The 23,738-nt window shown below is 40.9% G+C and overlaps 1 protein-coding gene across 6 annotated transcripts in view; it reads right to left on the bottom strand.

Annotated features, from left to right (window-relative positions):
• Positions 1-553: 553 nt before the first annotated feature.
• LOC134878226 (septin-9-like) overlaps positions 554-23,738 on the bottom strand; it is a 76,529-nt gene continuing 53,344 nt past the window's right edge. For 4 of the 6 annotated variants that reach the window (XM_063904122.1, XM_063904125.1, XM_063904123.1 and 1 more), the window contains 9 exons: positions 9,391-9,600; positions 7,478-7,606; positions 6,963-7,044; positions 6,564-6,701; positions 4,570-4,687; positions 3,937-4,032; positions 3,688-3,784; positions 2,515-2,566; positions 554-2,113 (listed from right to left, as the gene is read on the bottom strand). In XM_063904122.1, coding sequence (XP_063760192.1) covers positions 1,972-2,113; positions 2,515-2,566; positions 3,688-3,784; positions 3,937-4,032; positions 4,570-4,687; positions 6,564-6,701; positions 6,963-7,044; positions 7,478-7,606; positions 9,391-9,600 — 1,064 coding nt within the window. In that variant the 3' untranslated portion in view covers positions 554-1,971. Of the gene's footprint in view, positions 2,114-2,514; positions 2,567-3,687; positions 3,785-3,936; positions 4,033-4,569; positions 4,688-6,563; positions 6,702-6,962; positions 7,045-7,477; positions 7,607-9,390; positions 9,601-11,008; positions 11,083-18,983; positions 19,070-23,738 lie in introns of those variants that run through there. The other 2 variants (XM_063904126.1, XM_063904128.1) reach the window with 2 other exon arrangements.

Below are 23,738 nucleotides of genomic sequence, written 5' to 3'. Positions count from 1 at the left end.
GTGCTACAAACCTCTTTTTTAAAGGATGAAATAGGCACTGGATTGAAATCGGTACAATGAAGCCGTTTTTACTTGATAAATTTGGTCTGCATTCTGCTGCTCCACTACCTCAGGACGCTGACGTTGGCACATCCTCACACTGATCCTGTCGCCTCGTCTGGAGCTCAGGACTCGTTTTCTCGCTTACTAACGAAAGAAACACACATTTTATGCATTCAAGTAATTAGCATTAATCAGCCATGCACTGACCTAGCAGAAACCTTATTGATTTCAGAGGTTAATCAAGGAAAAGCTTAATGACATGCCGATTAAATTCCTCCAGAATAGAAATTACACGTCTGACTAAGTTCTATGGGGTGTAGTAGAACATTATTTTAGGGGGGTTTACTGCAGTCAGAGGACTTGAGCTGATGAACTCATGCAGGCTGGTTGTTCATCGCTATCTCCTCTGCCAGCTGGGTCTGTAAAACGCATAACTTGAATGAATAACAAAAAACAGAGGTTTATAAAGAGGATTGTGTTAAGAATAGAAATAAAAGAAAAATCAAAGAAATTATATATTTACAACTTTAATTTTTATTTCTTTAAAATAAGATAAAGGAAAATTTGTTATTATCAATAGTACAAAAAATGTATCAGAACACAGGAGAATATACAGGACAGAGCATGACAGTGACAGCTTAGGGAATTACATATATGTTCCAAACAGATAAAGGTCCTTGGTATATTATGAAAAATAAAAGTAAAAAAGGACTGGAAGACTGGGTTTTTCCCCCCAGGCAAACAAGGGAAAAATATTGAAAAATGGCTAAAATGTAGTCAACTTGGCACCAACAAACCTGCTCTCTTTCCAGTTTTAGCCAACATGCTAGCAAACATTCTCCAATAAATAAGGCACTAAGATGGGCCCAAAAGCAGGGAAAGTGTGTGAGAGTGTGTGTGTGTGTGTGTGTGTGTGTGTGTGTGTGTGTGTGTGTGTGTGTGTGTGTGTGTGTGTGTGTGTGTGTGTGTGTGTGTGTGTGTGAGTGAGAGAGAATAATGTCAGGACAAACGCTCACATTTTATGTCGTGCATAAATACTTATTCATCTTAAATCATTCTTAAGATATTTCTATTAATAAACAATGACATTTATAACTGGGAATTTAAAAAGATATCTAGGACCTGACATCCATATTTAACATGAACATTTAACAAAGACTTATAGCAAAACAAAGCGTGTGACCAAAAGAAGATACAAACATATGATGTGCTATTTGATAACCCTTTTTTCGTTGAGGGACAGAGCTGATGGACTCTGCATCACACAGACAGGCTGGTATGGGTGTGTGTGCGTCACATGTTGGCAGAGGGCTGTCCGGCCCCCTCCCAACATGCTGTTAAACAACAGGCTATGTAGTGATTAAGTGCAATAATTAAATCATCACTTGCAACATATGTTGACACAGCGGTTTGCATAGAGACAGAAAAACTGTGTTCTGGTACGGCATGAATTCTTAAAAGCACTGTTAAAAAAACCCTTAAAAGTACAAGTGGAGAAGATAAACATGTTACTGGTTAAGGCATTTCTGACACGGAAAGATAAAAAGCATCAGTCTGTTTTTGGTTTTGATTTGCCTTGATGTTTGGCACCATAAGGAATAGACAGAGATTAACTGTAAGATCTGGAAGCAGGTAAAAAAATCAAGCTGCAGTACATAACGGAGAATCAAAGTTCTCTTCACTCTCTTAGTCAGCAATAGTGTTTATTAATGACATGATGGACAGTCCATTCAGCCGCAGGAAGTCATTGAACATAGAGTCCCTCTAGCAGGCTTTTTAAGTTTCTATCCCACCTGTGAGATGGAGATGGATGGAGTGGAAGGCTGGTGTGGTGGGTAGACTGTCAATGAAGGTCAAAGTCCCATTGCAAGTGACTCACACTCAGTTGATTAGCTGCAGTGGAGTGCGGGGGGGGGGGGCTGGGGGAGTCTACATCTCATGGGCGGCAAGATGATGTTCTGGGACACCGTTAGCGTGAGCCACCACCGTGTTGTTCTCGTTGAGGCGCCTCACGCGATACATTTCATAGTGGATGCTGCTGGTGATGTCCTTAATGTTCTGCATATGGCTCCTAAAAGAAATAACACACGGCCATTAAGAACCAGTAGAGGACAGATAGATAAACCTTTACACTTGAATTATGGCATTTATGCAGTTTGAGTGACAGCACATCATCAATTTAGTTAAGTTGAACAGAACTACTTTGGAAGCCATTCACGGCAACAACAAAAAAAGAAGCTACCTACAGAAGTGTGAAAAGGAAATATCCAGCATACATACACTGAGAATAGAGGTTAAAAAGATGAATCTGTAATACATATGTTTTCTTTCTGGTTTCTTTAATGGGTTGAAAGGATAGTATACATCTTTAGGAACTAGGTAATTGAACTTTTGGTTTAATAACCATATGATATGCAAATAATAGTCAAATTAGAGCAATAATATCATTTCTCAATAGAAAGTTTCCCTCACCTGATGAGGAGATCCCGTAAATAGGCAAACTCGCAGTGGGCTATGTTCTCAACTGAAGGAGAGAGAGAGAGAAGTTATGAGTTAGCATCAACAATCATAAACGAGTTAAAAGACAAAGGTAACAAAAAGACAGACATCTGTGATCTGTGCTTCGTTGCTATTATGTTTCCTGAACAGTCCACTGGGTGGAGTCAGTGATCTCAGTGAGATGAAGCTGCGTTTCAACACTGAAATGCCCAATACAGATCTGTGTGTCTGCTCAGAGTCCTGCTGAAGAGATAACAATGCCTGCTCACTCTGCAGGAAATGAAACTAAATGAGACACTTCATATGGGATGGTACCTCCTGTCTGAAGTGGATAACATAACAAAATATTGAAAAATGAATCAGCAGTAGACATGGATGTTATCAAAACACAACACTGTACAGGGACACTATGAGCAAAGCTACAGAGCTAACCATGTTTATAACTATTTAAAAAAGCTAAACAAAACACACACACCAACAATAACTAGGGTTAGGATTTTCACTAGATTGAATAAATGTAAGCAAATATCAATTTCTTATGTCAGAATCCAATTTCATTCACTTTACTCGGCTTAATTGGCAGGACACAAATGAATAAATACAAAAAAATCAATAAAATATATGTGTTGTACCCATATGACTATATATAATGAGGACAAAATAAAATAAAATATTTAATATAGTCTCCTGATTAAAACATAAAGATATGCTGGATGTTAAGGATCATACAAGGTAATTAATATTGTGTAGATAAAGAAAATCTACGGATAAAATTATAGATATAATCAGGGTAAGGATAAGACAAGACGGCCATTAATCATCCACAGTCTATCCTCTGATGTAGAAGAGGTTGTGTGTGCGAGTGTGTGTGTGTGTGTGTGTGTGTGTGTGTGTGTCATTTTAAATCAGACAGTCTGCTGCAGTCCTTAGCAGCTGCACGGCACACGCCACCCCTCTGAAGCCTGAATGCATCATTGTTTCATTGGCTGACTGAATCTGAGCTCTTTACCCATCTCCCTTTCTGTCCTCTCAACAAAACCTCTTCAGGGTAAGTCCTGAAAGTGACTCTGAAAACAAACTTAAATAAAAGAACATAAGGAATGAATTGAGATGGGGGGGGGCGGAAAAAGGGAGGATGAGTTTTACCTTCAATAGTTCCCCACTTGGTCTTCCTCCCCAGCAGCCTCCGGCCATTGACCTGGTACTCCTGGTCGCTGCCCACCACAGCAAAGGGGATCATTTCCTGCTCACAGATCAAAGGGCAACAGACAATAGAGTCAGCAACGATTTATAATGGATTCAGGATGACAGTGCTTTGTGAAAAGGCATGTCTGAGCATAAATGAGGATGACAGCTCCTGCCACATCTGTAATGGCTTTGAAAGGATGCCCTCACCCTGATCTTCTCGTTGATCATTCTGTCCTCGGCGTCTTCGTCAAATTCTTTCTGAGGGTAAACGTCAATCCCGTTGGCTCGCAGCTCTTCCCTGATCTGGAGACACATAAAAAAAACTTTTAACCCACTACAGTTTTGAAAGGATACAAACTAAAGCCTTTAATTGCAGGAGTAATTAGACGAGCGTGCTTGATGGGAGACTGCAGAGACATCAGACAAATAGACCTAAATCTGTGTATAGATTAAAGGGGTATTAACACTAATATGCCTTCTAATCTATTACCAAAGTTTGGTTTTAGCCAGTGATCGCAGTCTGATTACAAATGCAACATAAAACCTCACAAGATGGATGGTTTTGCATAAACCTGTGCACATATACACGAACACGCACACGCATGCTCAGACTTCTTATCGCTAATGAGGTGGGAAATCTTAAAATCCTTTAAGACTGCCAATAAAAACGTACAAATGAATCACTGCTGCCTTATAAAAATGGAGAAATTCATGCATCAATACAGACACAAAACTATGATGTTTCTAGTTTATAGATGTGGATTTAATGAGAAAAAAATAATACATTTTCAATAAAAACATGCTGAAATCAGTCAAGGAATAATCAAGAATAAAGCTTACCTTCTTTTTGAAGAAGTCCCTCTCCTCCAGGGTGAGTGTATCCGCCTTAGCGATGACCGGGACGATGTTGACCACCTTACTGAGACGTCTCATGAATTCTACATCCAGAGGCCGCAGACTGAGAGGGAAAACATGAGAAAGCAAGGAAGATGAATTGTAAAACAGAGCTCCTCCAGCAGGGGGCAGATGTTCCTCACAACTCCCGAAGATGAAGAAACTGCTGTCTCTAATAACAATGTATTTCCACTTCAAAATTGTTACATCCATGAACTAATCATACTCAAAAATGTGTGTGGACAGCTAATGATGAGGTTGAAACATGTTTGTGGTTGGTTTAGAGGCCCTTCCTGCATCTGCATGTGGTTATCGCAGTGGATTCTGGTCTGGCTAACAATGGTTCAAAAAGGACGGGTCATTGTCAGCAAGCAGTTTTCGTGCAATCATGCGTAGAGCACAGTCAAAAAGACAAAAGTGTGGAATTAATTGCCTGCTCCACACAGACTCCCTCTCTCTTTCTCCCTCCCGTTAGACTTATTAAGGCAATCCCAGAGCAGCTGCAGGCCAGCCCATGTGACATCTGCAGTGTTGGAGTGTTGGATCAACATGAAACGCTGCTGGATAGGGCACAGAGACAGGGGGCTATTTTACACCAGCCCCCCTGCCTGAGTGAAGACAGGCCATGACACAAAAATGAATAGGAGGTGCTGCACTTGAATGGCACTCTATCTCTCAACTGTGTGTGTGTTGAAACGAGGCTGACAACCCACAGCTGCTTTCAACTCTTTCCCAAGACTGCTCTGCACTCGACTAGAGTTACACAAATGCAAAAGCTATAAAATGTGTTAGGAATCTATCACTTGATGGACACATGAGACGATGTGCACTCGGCCCCTAATGTCTTCTGCTTGTACACGCCAACCCGATGAGCTCCCAACAGTGAGGGGCTGAACCAACACAGTGTGGAGAGGGACGGCAGTTTATAAAGTCCGATCAGAGCCAGATGTGTGTGTCTGTCAGAGATCCATGGAAAGAAACTCGGGACTGCAGTCAGGGGCCTGACAGGAGAAAATATTTCCAGTGTGCTTGTGTGTGTGGACTGGTGTTCTGGGATATGTTGCGTAGTACCGAGCGGAAATGTGCGTGGGCAGCTCGCATGTTCTATATGTTGTGTTGGAAATGTTTCACATTACTCCACACTGAATCAATTACAATTGAATTTAAAAAACTTGTTTTGAAAGTTTTATGTCTTCATTTGGAATTTTAGGTGGTCTTCTTCACTTGTGCTGAAGAACTTCCCAACCGACGACAGTGTGTGCATGCGGCTTTACTTTATTCTCCAGCTACCCCTAGATGTGTGTCAATTTGACTGGCAGCATTTGGAAATATGAGACAGGGCGCAGATCACTGTGTACATCTCTAATACCTGTTGTTGTGTAAATTAAACAATCCTGCCAATGGTTCCCACTATTCCATTGATCGGGTGTCTATAATTCACCTAGCAACGCAACAATACACCAACAAATATAGGGTTGAAGAAAACTGAAGGCTTTAAATGTATACCTTTTTTTTTTTACATTATTAAATCTTTATTTTGTTAATATGCAGCCTGCACAATATATGGTTAACAAGAAAGAAAATGCATTTAACTCTTTTGTTAGGGCACACACAAGATGCATGGTTGCCCCTGAGTGTGAGTCTAACTTGTGTTTGTTTACTCCGCAGGGCGCCTTTAAACCAAGTTAGCCAGCTGTTGTTGATAGCTTCGTCTTTACGGTACAAACAGAGTCAATCTTCTCTGATATCTCTCAGTAATAAAGAAAAAACTATATTTGCCTAATTGTTGAACCTTAACTTTAACAGTCATCATATGTTTTGTATCTGAAAACATCTTGTGTTCTCATCTAAGAGCCACTGATGGCAGCACTGATAGCCTTTTAGTGTGTTGTTATGTTGTGCTCACATGTCTATATTTAACTGCTAGCATGTGTCCTTACCAGTGTCCCGTCGGGGGAATAAAATAAATGCAGCAGTGGACTCTAGAGTCAGGAATCCTTTTCTTCCTGTTGATGTTGATCTCTTCCTGCAGGTACGCCTCGTACTGGTCATTAATGAACTTCATGATGGGCCGCCAGCTGGACCGTGGCAGGGATAGAGTCAGGGGATGGTGAAGGAAGAGAGTGAAAGGAAAGGAGGTACAGATAAAAGAGGGAGGAAGGAAGGTAGGAAGTGGGAAGTAGAGGTTGCAGAGGATAAGGAGGAAGATTAGGATATACAGTTGCAGAGAACATGAACAGGAAAAGTTTGACAACAGGATAAAGGGAGGGCTGGTCAGACACCGTTTAAATCTCACTTCATTATATAGACAGCTCAATGTTGGTCAAATTATAGCGTACCAGTTCTCGTTGTTGATCTGGTCTCCAAAGCCCGGTGTGTCGATGACTGTCAGCTTCATTCTCACTCCCTTCTCCTCGATGTCTGCACACACAGAGACACTCACTGTAAACTAGAATAACATTACTACTATACAAGGCTTTGCAGACTTAAAACATGTAGTATTACTCAGCAATTGTATTTTATCTCATCTACAAAGCTATGAAATTAGAAACCTGGTACTTTATATCCAGATATCGTTTCATCCATAATTACAGTCATTTAAAAGAGAATTAAAGGAGAGCAGAGTGAAATAAGGATAACTGTAAGTGTTTGAAGTGGCTATACAAGAAGTAGCTGTTTCTTTGCCATTGCTGACATAGAGAAAAGTGTAAATACAGAAGGAAAGGAAAGAAAAAGAAAGTGGCAGAGAATGAAATGTGTGTATTTTGGCTGAGAGAGCTGCAGACACAGATGGACAGAAAAAAAGCAAAAATGAAGGGACACAGAAGAGTCAAAGGGTTCAAGAGGGCCGTACCATGACTGATGGACTTTATTTCGATTGTTTTGGGGATCTTCTCCTGGCCGGTAGCCTGCACTGACTTACGGCTGACTTTAGACTTGAACAGCGTGTTCATTAGAGTCGACTTTCCCAGGCCACTCTGTCCTGTGAGCACAAACGGTCAGAGAGGCAGACGGTGAGAACATTTCAAGATGAAACTTTTACACTGCTTGTGATGTAGGTACTTCACAGTCTATACACTTTCACGTGAAAAACCCAGACATCTCCTATATTCCAAGACAGTTTGGATGAATCCACGCTGTCGGTTTTTGGGCTGAAGCAGTGACAAGCTGCAGGTGTCTCTTTGCACAAACACTGTCATGAAAAGCCATCTGTACACCAACCCAAACACAGAATGAGTGACAGATCGAATCCAAAGTGAAGCTGTTCTTTCCCTGAAACATTCACAAGGTTAAGGTTTGGATTAATGTGCACCAAGGGGCCTAGAAAAATATAGAATCCTTTATACATGGAAATGCAATAACTTTAGACAATCCTGTATCAAAATTACCTTCAGTTTTATTTCTCAGTGACACTTCCTTTAATGAATAACAGAGAAAACTACATTTTAAAAATAATTATTTGTATTTTGAACTGTTTGACAAGCAATGTACTGTTTCAACATCTTCACAAGTTATAGAGAGGCGTGTGGAGGGGGCCCACTGCACAGTTTAACTTCAGTTTAAGTCAACATTGAGACCTTTACTGATTTATGATGACGCAAAGTCAAACACAGGCGCATGTACAGGCACACGCCACATGCAAACCTGGATCTGTTCAATCAGTAGAGAAGACAGCAGCTGAAGGTTTAAAATTCAATAAGTTTTAGAGCTTACCATCACTACATGACAAAAAAAACACACATTGATCATCTCTAATGTATTGGCATCATCGATGCCGCAGCTTCCACCCTCTCTGTAACAGCTGCATTCCCCCATGTGTCCTAGTGGGAATTTCTCCCATTAACAAACCATTACAACAGGGATGTGGTGCCAAAGTCCCACGCTTGCTAACGTGGTTCGCCATAGTGTGGATTCTGTTTAGACTGCCATTAAATCATTGTGGAGACAGACATGTTCATCTTTTAAACCAGACAGGATAATTAACAAACAAAAACATGCTTATCCCTGCGTCTTTGACATCATATACAGACAGACGTTGTTCCTTCTTCCCTCTTTCACACACAACTTTGGCCAATAAAGATACAAATAAAAAGGTCAGCACTTAATATAGCTAATTTCAGAACTTAGTTGCATAAATAAAACCATTTTTGACCATTTAGCAAGTTTTACTCACCATCGCCTCCACAACTTTACATAACTCCGTCTCAACCCTGAGGGTGCTACCTAAACAAGCCGTTTCATTTGCAGATGAAACACAAGACAAACCGGCGCTACATCATTCAGAGGAGACATACAGTACGGAGGGGGTTTGAGTTTTATGGTGGCCTGTTTACTGTTAGGCGTGTGTGTAATCAGCCCATGTTTTAAAAAAGCTGTCTGAAGATAGTGAAGAGGCCACAGTGAGAACAACTGTTTTAAGTGTAACTGTGTTTGGCAGACTATTAAAATAAGTTTGAGGCCTATATTTTCTGACAAAGATCAGAGAGAAAAGTGCATCATACCACGACATATTCTTTAACAGCTGACTGAAAATATTTTCCCCCAGACATTTAAGTGTAAGAGTAACAGGTTGGTCCTAAATTTAAAATGGCTTTGGAGTCTGCACTTGATGAAAAGGCTCAGAGTATGAGAGAGAGCGAAGTCATCTTCATGATTAAATATCCTCTGTGTGCCGTATGTAGAACCTCCTTGCTCCGAGCCACCTGACACACCCATGCAAATCTGGACAATATGACTGAAACACTGGTGTACAGGTGCGCTACTTACCCACAACCATAATGTTGAGTTCAAAGCCCTGCTTCATGGCCTTCCTCCTCATCTGCTCCAGAATGGCATCAATGCCTACGTAACTGAAGTCCCCCATGGGGCTCCCGGCCTTCTCCACGTACGGGACTCCCACTGCTGGGGACACCACGGCATCAGGCATCACCGCCTCAGACATGGCACTGCTGCTGTAGCTGGGAATCACCTCAGGCCCTGATGGAAAGAGAGAGAGAGACGGTAATGAGATGAGGTGTGATGTAAGGGGGTTAAGATATAAGAAAGCAGTGGTTTTGAGAGGTCCTTGGTTTGTTGTTAGGGCAGACCCCTATTTATTCTCCAACATTAAGCTTTATTTCAGTATTGTGTGTTTGTGTATAATTACTAATAACTTAAATCTAATTGTCTTTGTATATCGCAATCTTTGAGATAGATAGTGATTTCACAAAAATGTTAAACCCCTAAAAGGTTGACCTATTCACAAAAAGAACCGCTTCCTCATCGGTGCTTTGGATGCACCTGAGGAAGGACTTGAGCTGAAGAGAGCGAAGTGGCTACTCGAGCTAAAACTAACCAGAAATATCCAACAACACACACCTCGTGACATTCAAACAGAGCAGATGGATGATCTTAATCAAACACAGGCTTTTGAATCAACAGAAAGCTATAAGAAAATATACTCTGCAGAATTAAAGCACTTTGCACTTGGCAGGACGTTATTCATGCAGTTTGTTTTGATGTAATTATCTTAATGTCCTCCTGTGGAATGCCTTCGGATGCGAGTCCAATTGTAAGATGAATATTCAACATGTATTATTTCCACTTTTAAAACTCAGAGCATGCAGAAAGTGGCTGAAGCTCACAGCTTACACTGAATGTGTAAAGTCAGCGTAGGTGAAGAATTTACAGTGTGTATGTTTCTGTCTGCATGTACAGTAGTTCACGCAGCTGCTCCCCCTCACAAGGCCTCCCTTATCCTCAACTCCACAGTGCAGCGTTACTGTCCTGTTCATGAGAGAGTGGAAAAGAGGGAGACCGCTGAGGCTGAAACCTGATCCGCTCAGCCAGTTAGCCTGGGTCACAGTCACACACAAACCAGAGTACATGCTTGAGTTTGGGCTTTAAAAACACAGTGGACCTCGTACACACATAACCTTTCCTCTTTTTGATCACAGAGCTGACCTAAACACATGTACAAGCACATGAAAACATGAAGACACACACATACACACACAGACTGTCAGCCTGGACTGGCTGCCAAGAATGAGACAGCTAGTGGATTCCAGCTCAGGCACAGATTTTCCCCCCACAACACTTGGCCTGCCACAAGGAGAAGAAGTCCAGAAAACTAGCTGGTTCGCTCGTTCCACTCGGGGAATTAAATCAACAGGGAATGACGAGAAGAAAATCCACACACTTCAAACTGGCACAGCAGTGATTAATGGAAGAAATCCAGTCAAGAATAACACCGCTGTGGAAACTCAACCCAAGTTCATACTCAACATCGAGTCTTACTTTTGATAATGTGCTCCATTGTGTGTGTGTGTGTGTGTGTGTGTGTGTGTGTGTGTGTGTGTGTGTGTGTGTGTGTGTGTGTGTGTGTTAATGTGTCATGGAGACCCACCTATGGAAGCAGCTCTCCTGGCCTCCTTCACCACTTCCCCATCCTGTTCCAGCAGTCAGTCAGCAACTTACTGTGACTTACTGCCCTCCACCTCCCCTCTGCACCTCCCACATACCCGTACCTCTGCTCGGGTCTTTTCTCTCTCACCCCTTCTCCTCCCTCCACACACTGATACTGTCCTATCTCATCTGTCATCAGTTTCCCTCTCTAAACCATCTCTTAGTTTTCTATTGTCTCTCCTTTGTGACTCCCCTGTTTTTAAAGCTTCGCCTTCTTCCTCCCTCCCACTGTTCATCTGGCTTTTATCCTGAACATTACATTTTTCTCCCTTTACTAAACTCCGATGAGGTCACTTCTTTTATTACCTTTATCTCTACCTCACACAAACTGTTTCTTTTCATCCTTCCCTCATCGCTGTTGATGTTAATCTCGCTCTCCTTTTCTCTCTCTGCTCCAGCTCTTGTCTGACAGCTCTGTGCTGTAAACAGAGCTGATGGCCAGGGGCTAGTACACCTTGACAGGCAATGCTGCGACAACAGAGCCTCACCTGAGGCAGCTTGCCAGCAGAACATCAAAGAGAATGGACATAAAACGAATGGGGTTTACAGCCACTTGAGATAAATCAGCCTCAAATATCTCCTAAGAGTAGCTACAGCTCCAAAACACTAAAACAAAATTAACCGTCATCTTTTTCTTTTTTTAAATGATAGATACTCTGAACACACTGAATAGATGAACACATCTTGAGAGATCAAGCTCTTTTCTTGTATCTGAAAAAAGGCTAAACTTTCATTTGTTCCAGATTCTTGATCGGGAGAATTAGCTGCATCTCTTGTTTAGAAGGCCAGCTCTGTCCTGGGGAGTCCTCTGGACACTGTGGAGGTGGTGGGAGACAGGAGAATGGCAGCCAAGCTCTCCTTCCTGCTGGACAATGTGTCCCACCCCCTCCAGGACACGCTGTGCACACTGTGTAGCTCCTTCAGTGACAGGCTGAGTCACTGATCAACTGATTAATTGTTTTTGAAAGTAATTGTTTGTTGCAGCCTTACATCCTTTCGTCACCCAAAACAATCCTCTCTTTTCCAAATCTGATTCAGCAAAGATATTGTGGGCTGTGATCTGGCCCTTATTATTGACAGTATTTCTAACTTTGAATGGTTAAAGTTGCAATCCCTGTATTTGAAACAAAGGTCTTGTCCTGAAGTAAGACTTAATTCCTTGTTTTAAAAGGGAACAGAGAACATTACCTCCCACATCTATTGAGTTAACAGTGTCTGTTCCCTTCAACAAATAGTAAACAAACACCAATCTCCTAGTGAGAATTGAAATACTGGAAACCACTATAACGCAGAGTGAAAAGAATAGAGATGTCTGTGTACCCTGAATCCCAACTAGCCGGTTTCCCGGACAGAAGCAGCAAGACTCTTCAGAGCATCGTTAATGTCCTTCAGTGCACACCGCCCATTTGCCCAAGTCAAAGTAGAGTCAAACACCGTAAAAGACTTGGCAAACACACAACACACACTGAAGAACACAAAGTGCGGGAGCATTACTGTGGGAAACCCAGCTCCACCAAACAAAGCAAATCCATCACTTCTACTACAGGCAGTAAACCTTTTCAGTCCTGTGTCCTTGGTTTCAGCAAACTACAGTGAGAAGCGTACTGCGTCAATACTTTTGTTCTGAGTGTGAGTAAAACCAGACTGGTGAACGACTCGGGAGTAGCCTACTGTAAAACATCTGGATAAACTGACCATTCATCACATAGAGGCATTCATACCGGCACCTCTGCCATGACGTCCAGCCAAAGTGCTGCAGACCTAGGTGCTTAGCCAGCGAACACAGGTGTCAGGAGACAGCAGGTTGAAGCATGACCCTCGAACGTTCAAGACATTTGACCTCAGAATGAAAAAAGGTCTGGCCCTACCGGCTAACCAGCTGGTGGACGTTACCCTGACCTTATTCAGCAGTCAAAATGAGTGCCAGGTCAAATAGGGATAGGAACACAGCACATATTGTACAGTACAAACATCAGGTATATGAATAGGTTTGATAGACTTGCTCAGGCCAACTGATTAAATATGATGAGCAGTTCATCAAATCTTAAATTCCTGTGATGTTTAAGCAAAACATTTGTGATTCAGGACAGGGTTACTGAACGTAAGAGCAGTGACTTAATATGGACAGTTTAACTAGGATATATCATCATTTCCCATCAAACAAGCTTCCTACAAAACGGGGATTCAAAAGGATTAATATTAAAACTAGAGCTGTCAATCGATTAAAATATTTAATTTAATTCCATAGTTAACTCGCAATTAATCGCAAATTGTTTGTACATTTTTTATCTATTCTAAATGTACCTTGAAAGGGATATTTTATGTGTAAGTGGAAAAGTATGATTGGTTTATAATAGATTATATTTATCATTATGTAATTATTATAAATAATACTAGTTTAATTATCATAAAGTATAAATGATGTTCATTCAATACAGTAAACATAACTGTTATTGCAACAATCAAAGACAAATATTCTCCAGAAGTTATGAATCTTGTTTACAGTGCTGGCTCGCTGAGGCACTTCATATGTGCGGTAGGTTAGTTATTTCTAGCAGAGCCTCGTTCTCCACAGTGTTTACTGGCCTACAGTCTGTAATCTCCCATTTAGCTGTCGCTGTAGCAAGTTTGTTGCTTGTTATGTTGTCCACTCGTCTCCATTGAAAAGTATCCAGAGTGCTCTGATTGCGGGGGGTACTTGGACAGTAAGTACATATTACCTTGATCTTGTCGAGAAGACCACCTGGCAGGCTTTATAGCTCAACTTGCCATTGGAAAGCGAATTTTCCTTCTCGATGCGTTTCTGGTTTCTGCTGTGATCCACAACGTTACCATGGTTTCCAGATTTTTTTTTCAAACTACGGAGCGGGCCGAGGGTCACAGAACGCGCGCATGTTAATGCAAAAAGTGCTGTTAAAAAGAACTAGTGATAAAGTGTTAATAACGCATTAACTTTGACAGGCCTAATTCAATCAAACCAAATACCAACTCTTTACCATTTCCAACTTAACAAGGTAGCTTAAAAGCAGTGGACAGTGGCAACAACTCTATCAATAAGAGACAGAAGTTATTCATTCGGTTTTAGGGCCTTGAAACTGTATTGAACTACTTAATATGACGGAAAGTTCCAGTCTGTCAACAATTGTGACAATGTTTTGTGTTTTCTCTATGTTCTTCTTACTGTCTTAAAGCAGACTTGGAAGGAAAATGGGAATGTTAATGTATTCCTGCACAAATCATTCGTAATCCCAACACTGTCATCACATTTGATGCAAATGTTGCTTTTTTGTTTGTGTTGCGATCACTTATCAAACCACATCTTGGCTGCCCTGATCCATGCGTTTGTGTAGAGTTTAGAGTACTGATTTCAGAACTTTAAATGACATAACAACTTCATTATTGCATATTATTTCACTTTCTTTATGTTGCAGAAAATAATGTCAGATTTTTAACAGCGTTCTTTGGGCTGAAAATCACCTCACATGTCCTCCATATATCATTGATTTAAGAGTTAATAATCCCTCAGCTCTACTGTATTCTCTATCAGGACCAGTCATGGACAGCATTGACAATGTGTTTAGATTAAGTCTGTAAGAAAGCAATATTAATTTTAGGATTTGGATAGCAGAGAATGACTTACTGGGTTTGCTGTGATTCTGTTTTCAATTACAGGCACTAAAACACTTTTTTTTTTTTGCTTGCAGCAGTATCAGATTTCTTTTTTTTGTAAATATGGCAAGCAGTTTTTCTTTAAAACAAAAGCATTTTGGAGAGAAGAAAAAAGGGAGACAAAAGCAAGAGGGGGAGGGTCAAAGCATCAAGAAAAGTTTAGAGTTTGGGGATAAGCGTTAGATAAAGAGGAGAATCAGATAGGAAACATATTACTCAGTAGGGGGAGGTTAAAAAAAGATAAGGTCAGGAAAAAGAGGACAGAGGAAGGAGTGTGGAATGGAGGAGGTGGAGGGGAGGAAACAATGTGGAGAACAGTTTGTGATTCAATCCACTTTTGGGTAATTCCTCACTAACTACACATGCCTTCAAACAGGGATGTAAATACAGTTGAAACCAGTTTAACTCATCCCTGCTTGTTGCCTTTTCAAAGAAACAAAGAACTATGAAGAGCACTGTGACTGTGTTGTCTATGTTTAGTGGATATGTGGTCAAAACCATCGAGCCATGCCTCAGCTGTCTGGGGTGTTGATCTTGACAGCGTGGCGAGCAGGTCAGAGGTCATGTTCCCAGTTTAGGTCGGAAAAGAGTGGCGCTGAGGTTAGTCTCTTTATGACAAACCAGTGGTTTGACCCTGTGTACAAACTCACTCGAATCACGAGAGGAATCCAGAGAAACAAAATGACTGGAAACTTGGGCCGAGAGGGTTCATATCCAGGAGACCGATTTACTCACTTAAATCCTAAAACTCTGGTTCTGCTCATGTTTCTCCGGCGGTCTGTGGCTGAGTGCAACACAGGTATATTGTTATTAAAATCCTTCAATGTAGGGAGGCAGCTTGAACCCACACATTTCATTTTAAGCCATTGAACTTCTTTTCTAGAGCTCCATGTCAAACACAAACTGTCTAACTGTGTCTGACTAATCTACTAGATCGTTTTATGGGACCTCTTTTAAACATCTGCTCTTCTTGTCCTTTATTTACATTCCCAGTCAGGACAAAGATGTTTGAAGTCTGAGATCCCAGATGCTTCTTCAGAAGTGTGCGTGGGCTGTTTTTTAATATTTAGTTGACTTCCTTTAAGAGGAAGATATGGTGCAAACATGACTGAAAAGAGAATAAAGGCCGTTAAATTACTGTAAACTACAGCTCCAACAGCCCTCCAGCACAGTATCAATTAGATACCCCAGACCACATGGATTTAGGGCAGGCCCAGTGGAGGGATATAAACACGCATACATGCAACCAAACACGGTTTCCTACCCCCTGACAGTGATTCCCTTCATAAAAAGGGGGAAATTGGGGTGGTGGCAGTGCAAACACGGTCTGTTGTGTTATTAAAGTCACAGTGTTTGTGCAGCAAGGCCTAGTTCCCAGAGTCCCCATCGTTGAGCTCTCTGGAGAAATGTGCCCTTTGACCCATGCAGGGTCCGACTCGCTGATCGCTTCACCTGACTGGACACTGAGTGTGCAGCTGTCTGTGTGTCACTTATGTGTAATGCTCTCTACTTTTAAAATCCCTGGTGTTATGCATATCGTCCTTAAACTACACAGTCCTCTGTGTGCATAAATGACAGGGCATGTATGATAACTACTAGTCCCCCCCTCAGCTATAAATGAACGCTCTTGATCAAAGTGTTTTATACAACTGAGATTTATCTATGCCCCTGCAAGTAGCTTCAGCAGCTAGTGTTACTTTTCAGACACTAAAGAAATGTTTGTAAATTGCGTTAATGACAGTAGAAGCCCACAGGTTTGTCTAGACTGTCAGAGGAATGTCTCCTTACTGCGGTGGTGCACAACAGAGCTGTTGTCTTTCTAGGCTCTTATACTGCCTCAGACACCAAGCAGCTTACGAGAAAATTATCCTCCAATTACAAAAAAGGCACATTTTAATTGATATACTATGAAAAAAACTACACCACTTGAACCAACCAACCACTTAATCTTTCCAGGGCTAATTTATTTATTTTGTAATACCACATTTCTGTTTAAGAAAAGTAATTCCACCACAACACTACATTCCTGCAATCGGACGAATATTAGGCCTAAGATAAGAATACTCTATAGCTCTAAGTGCTAAACATTCACCCCTAAGTGTGTATACACAACCCCTCTCTGAATCAGGAAGTTGTCAATTTTCTGAGGCTATTTGCAAAGAGGAGAATAATAAGTTGGCTAGCAATTATTTGCTCACCGACGGGAGATGTTAAAGTCATTAGCCAGGCTGTTGTAGCTAGCTAGTGCAGTTCTTTACCTAAGTGCACGGGTCAAAGTGTATCAGTGAAATGGTTGGCTGACAAGTGTGGGTCAACAGCGCCAGGGGGCTCAGGAATCTGACCTCTGTCCACATAACCAACCTACCTACCTAACCACACATCAACAGTCAGAAGACGTCAAACTCATAAAACAAGATTTTAACATGCAGTCGTTTGTCAGTCATATGTGTGATACATCATATCACACAGAGGTGAGCCGTCTGCAGAGCTTGTAGCAGGTAAGTAGTCACCCATGACACAACTCAAAGTAATTTCAAAAGGTCTATTACTGTTACTCAAACCAGTATTAGAATATTGACTATGCTGTAATCCATTGTGTAATGAAAGTTGTATACCTTAAATATTAAAGGACTATTGCTAATATATTATTTTTAATTTTACACAGTATTTATTTAAATATGGGGCAGTAAATATTCCTGAACGTTGAGTGAAAGTGTAAAGCAAAACAACCTTGGTTATAATTACTACAAAATGCATGTGTTCATACACATCAATGAACAAAAAAACTCGCTATTCAGAGAATGTGCAGCACATTGCGCTACAGGGACATAACCTTATCGATTTTAAATTACAGAGGTCAGGTTACATTCGCGAAATATTTAGCATTTCAAAGTTATGATGCTGAATTCCACCACGGAGGCATAATCTTACTGCACTGACTTATTGGCAGACTTACAACACACACAGACATTCAGGATACAGAAGGTACCCATGACCTTTTCAGCATCCCATCAAACACTGATGAAAGGACACTGTCTGTTCTCGCCTGGCAATGCATAGGGGCCACAACAGAGCTCCTTTCAACAGCTGTGTGTTTCAGAGTGAGTGTGCATGCATGCTTGTGAGGCAAAACCGAGGCGGGTGACTTTTTAAAAAGGTGAAGGGTGGTTGGTGTTTTCCATCAGTTTGATATTATCAGAGAGCAGTGCCTTGTATTCCTCAGGTCAAAACCAGACAACAAAGCCTGGATGATACAATGCAGAGACTCAGCTTTGTTCCAAATGTTGTCAGTTGGCCAAGAGCTCAACAATCACTTTCTCACTTAAACACTGGCAGAAAGACTCGATAAAAGCTAGACATTAGGAAAAAATCTTTGAAAGAGTTACTTGAGATGTGTGGGATAAAACAAAAGTTAACAAATAAGAGAATGTGTTTTGATTTTGGTCAAAATTTGATACGTAGTGTTTCCTGCTTGAAAGGAAAAAAGACTACTACCATTAGCCAACATAATCTTTCACTGTACTTTCCAAAGCAAAAACTAAACTAAATAATTACCTTCCATACTCTGTGGAGCCTGCTAACCACATGTGTGGAGCTAACACAAACTTCTGAATGCTCGCTGTGTGCTCTAGTAATGGATCACTGTCATAAAACAGCATACAGTGTATGGACAATGTAAGGAGGGAAGAAAGAGAAGTGAATTTATAGTAAGGGCTACAACATGATAGAACATCCCTCTGTGTATATATATACAAATATGGCCGAACACAAAGCTTGCCAGAGAGCAGACACACACATCATTTAAGGGATAAAAGACATGGGGAATGCAAAGCTTCAACAAAAGTAATTACCAACATGCACAAGCACACATGTAAATGCAAACGAATGCTAATCCTGAGTGCAATAACCGAATAACGCACTCCTAAACCTGAACTCGAAGGATCTTTTTTCTGTGCAGCCAACATGTCAACACAGCCATTTGCATATAAATCCTGGCTACTAAGAACAATAGTAACATTAAGACGCATATAAACAGCTGTGTTCCCGAGTTACACATGGAAGGCACGCAGTGATATCCATCAAGTCAAGAATGTGAAAACAACAGATGATCAGATCTCTGTTTACAGGGAAGAGGAGGAACATAAAAAAAACAGAGGACACAACAAAGTACCCTCTCAAATTGGGACTGCTTTCTTACAAACACACAACCATGCACACACGTACCCCACTATATGCAAAACACTCACCGTGTGTGAACTATGTGCAAGTGTGTCCCCCTGCCAAAGTGCAGCACTCCAGTGAGAGGCCGAACGCTGCTGTGGCTCTGGAAGCTCCCTGCCTGCCCCTCCCACCCATGCCTGTCATGTGACTCAGCACGAAAGGCAACAAGACACGCCAACTTCCTTCTTGTAACCCACCCTCCAACAAGCCAAAAAAACCAACCCAAAAACGTCCAAACTTTATGCAGCAAAAACTGATCTTTTACTACAGAAAAGTAGCACAGTTTGAACATTACGTAAAGTAATAAAACTAAATGAGCTTAACAGAGAGGTTGTGGGATTATTTCTCGGAGGGTATAAAGCAGATCTGTGTATGCATATATCTACTCCCTGAGGTTGAACGAGCCTTTGGGCCAGCAGAATGTCCCTGTCTTAAACTTTGGGAATCATTTACAACCCTAATTATCTGACCTGACCCTCTCATCTGCTCCTCAGGCTCTGCATTCATCACATCCCATTCATTCCACTCACACAGACCTGAGACACGTCACATCAAACTGGGATTCCCATTGTCATTCATTTGGAGGTGCTCTGATCAACTATGCTTTTAGCCTTAGTTTCAAATAATGCATTACCTTCCTTCAGTGAATGCGTTTAGGCTTTTGTATTTGCTGCTGAGAACGAACAGAGGATATGGAGACATTTGTTATTTCTCAAAAAGGTATTGCCTAATTCCACAGCAACTAAACTGACATGTTTTGGCAATAGCCGATAACCCTGCCAAAACATTCTCACTTCATCTAACCGATCAACAAGACCACAAAAAAAACGTCTTATCACTATAAAAAATAAAGTAGAGAGCCAACCCAGCGATGCTTAAGCATGCAGTCATTTATAATCTTTAAAGACAGCAGCAAATAAAGTCACATTTTTCCAACATTATAATAGTTTATAGGGGAACCTCAAGAGAAAAAATGACAGTTTAATGATATTACAACTCCAAAGTGCCTCCACATGTGCAGATTGTTTTAGTTCAACAGTCAGAAATGCAGCCTTCACTTATTTTTTTCTAAAACCTGGGAAAAAACCAATTACTTTGGCTGATTACTATTCTTATAGAGTATGTATTTGTGTGATTAAAGAGGAGCGCAAACAGCTGTCTCCAGTCTCACAGGAAGTGTAATTATACACCAGTGCAGGGGCTTGAGTGCAACCTTACAGCCACATGGACACACATGTGTACACACACACACACACATGCACACATACAGGGCAGCACCTGGAATTCCTCGAGATGAAGAGTCAAGTTTCTGAAAAAGCAGGCACAACAGGCTAGAAAGATTGATTTGTTTTCTTTAATTACAAAACACACACAGACTTTTCTGCCAAGATAAACCTTTCTCCCTGCACACGCCGGCACCTCACTGTTAAATGGCAGCTACAGTCAGTGCAGAGTTTAAAACATCTCCATCTAACCAATCTAATGCTTTGTTTTTCCAACATGCAATATAGAAAAACACAAGATAGAAAAACCCAACACACAAACACAGATGGCATAGTAAGTGTGACAAAAAACAGCTCTTACCAAATACGGAGTTAAAATAAACCCTTGTTATACTTAGTTTTACAATGTGGGAAACGGTCCATTTCCCCCAAACTACAGCTTGTCGCAAAACTGTTCTTGTCTTTGCCTTCTCTCTTTTCACCCCCCTCCCTGAAAATCCACTTTATCGCCCAATAAAAGTCCAGTGTTTAAACTGGAGATGCTAAAATGTAGATAAAAAATGCCAGTAAGTTCCGATGCTGCTAGAGTAGGTTTGCTACACTCTGTTTTATGAGCAAACTCAACTGGGTTTTTTTTAAAGTAAAATAGTAATTCTTACAAATCATCTTGTGGATGATGGAGATATAACATGTTGTCAGCAGGATATTATACGAAGACCGTGCTACTCTTTATCTTTATATAGATAAAGCAAACCACAGTGTGATGAAAAGTACCTTCTACGATACAAATAACAGAATTATTTTATATGCAAAACATTTATCACCCAAATTCAATAAACGTAATATGGAAGCTGTATCTGTGATTTGGATGTGTCATGGTGCCGTGGTCGCCTCTCAGAAGCCCAAGTTTTTTACCATCTTCCTGCACTACAATAGCTCAGGCTTGTCTTTCTCTCTTTTACAGCAAACTCTTGAGTCAAGTGTTGTGAAACCCCACATAGCCCCATTTTCTGACTCTGTGTCAACTCTAAAGCTGTGTAAGCTGACACATGTATTCACAGATGTTATTAATAGGTTAAAAAATTACTTAAGTAGGATAAACAAATTGATTTCTATCCCCTCCCCTCACCTCTTAAGAGTAGCTGACTCCTGGGTGAACCCTGCATGCATGCAGAGTGAGGCAGCCATCATTAGTTTGCTCTGACTGTAATTGGCCTGAACCTTTATTCTAGAGTTGTTGCCCTGCTGTGGACATGGCCATCTCAGATAAAACATATTTGGAGGAGACAGGGGAAGTAGCGACAGAAAGCCTATGGCAGGGGCTGATGTTTTTAGGCTGCGCCGAGCCAAGATGGTGTCATGTATTGGCAGGCGGAGGATAGGGCTGCCTGGCTGTTCCTTGCAGCTGTCCAACGTCTTAACACAGAATCATGATGGATAGAAAAAGCATGACTCACTGGGGGAATTACATTTAATAATGACTTTACTGAGAGACTGAAGTCAATGTTTCATAATTAAGAATAAAACATATAATACAATCGTTGGATAGAGACATCAGGAAGCCATCTTGTGCCCTGCAGGTTTGTTCAATCCGCACACAGAGCATATCGGTGAATTCGGATGCTTTTATTTTTCACAATGTTTCCGACTTTTATGATTGAAATATGAAAAAATAATAAAAAGGGGAGTATTGTTATACAGCATCCTTTGTATGATGCTCTTGTGCTGCCCATGTGAAAGATGTGGGAGGAGACCACAGAGAAACCAAAGGTTTATTTTGTGTGAGTTTTGTTCTTTTTTATGCCTTTCCCATGGGAAGTATAACAATCTCCATACAGGATATCAAGACAAACTTGAGAGTGTGTCTGTATGTTAGCGCATCTGAATGTAATGCATTTAGTGAGGCGTCACAGAAATCCACTTCTGAGAAAAAAAATAACAAATATTTCTGCTTCAAAACATTTTCAAAAGCCATGCAAACTGCTGAAAAAGCTGATCTACTGTAATGTTTCTTAAAGTAATCCATAATGGACACAAAGTTTACACAACCTCCAGGCTTGATACCTTCCAGGTGTGTGAGGCCGACCACCTGTGAGACAGCATCTCCTGCTGGTTGCTGGTGGAGTTACAGAGGTGCAACCAGCTGAACGGAGATGTTGCACATAATTGTTTCACAGCTTTAACTATTTATTTATTTAGCTGGTAGGGACAGTGCTCATTGATTAACAGACAAATTGCTGTAAATAAGCCAGAGTTAGCTGCTATGCTAATTTCCATCTGTTGTCCCTAGCCGGAACTTAAAAGGCACCCTAAGATATAAAAATACATAAACTGATAACATAAACACACCCTCAAACAGACACAGACGATGCACGCCTCTCACTACACCCTCCACATAAAAGTTACAGCATACAGTAAGGTTACAGTATGAATAAAGAGAGGGAAAGAGAAGGATAATCTTACATGGCTTTAAGCATTTGGTATGTGGTTACAGATATGATGTTCCCTAATCCAAAATTTGAGTTTGCTTTTGAAAGTTGTAAGGCTATTACACTCCCTTAATTCATTGGGCAGACTATTCCAATAATTGGTGGCTCCTTCTACTGAGAATCAGGGTAGAGTGGCATATAGTTTAGAAAAGAAGTCTATACAGCTTTGTTCCAACATCGTGTTATATAAACTATATTTTTATCAACTGTTGAAAAAGGGGCATCACAAAGAAGAAGAGCTCTGGGTCCTTCTCACCACATGGTCTAAAAGCACCACATCCTTGGTTCAAATCCGGGTGAGAAAATGTTGTTGCAAGGTCATCTTCATCTCTCAACCCATATTTGCTGGTTCACTCCACTGTGCATTGTCGAAAATATGCAAAAAGCTAAATTCATAACATTAACATTTTTTTTAAAAAGGAATCTGAAACTTTCCTACCAACATTTTATAAGAAAAAGAAAACTAAAAATGATAAAAGGAAGTACTCTATTATACTATTAAAACATTCCTTCCAAAACACCAGCCAACCCTTTGTCATGTTTTATCCATAGCGTCACGGTATCGTAGCAGGTGAAACACACCCGCTCGCACACCAACAGAGATTTGATACCTTATGATGGCAGCAGACGAGTTGTTGGAGGTGAGTCGTTTTTGATTACATGCGTTGTTTTATAGTATTTACTAAGACACTATTCCGCATTTTTGATTATGATTTTCTTTAATGATCTTTCCTTTTTGAGAATGTTCATCATTACTAAATAATGAACAATATCCATACAGGATGATGAAGATGTTGGGGAGAGTCACTTGGTGCTGTGTAGCTCTGCTACTTGCCCGGACTTCTGTGTCGGCTGTACAGATAGAGCTCGATTCAATCAATGATTTGAAGAAAATAAACTTTGAGCAATCTGTGCCCAAGCACAGTCTTCTGCTGCTCCACTGGTTTGCCAACACAATTTATATTGATGAGGATGATGTCATAGGGCTGAGATTATGGCTCACATCATTATGGCAACTATGAGGGGCTGCTGGACCCACTGCCTCAGGGAAGTCTTTACAGCTACTACA

The sequence above is a fragment of the Eleginops maclovinus genome, chromosome 16 (genome assembly GCF_036324505.1).
Source record: "Eleginops maclovinus isolate JMC-PN-2008 ecotype Puerto Natales chromosome 16, JC_Emac_rtc_rv5, whole genome shotgun sequence".
NCBI classification, from domain to species: Eukaryota; Metazoa; Chordata; class Actinopteri; order Perciformes; family Eleginopidae; genus Eleginops; species Eleginops maclovinus.
This window is presented reverse-complemented; position numbering and strand designations above follow the sequence as displayed.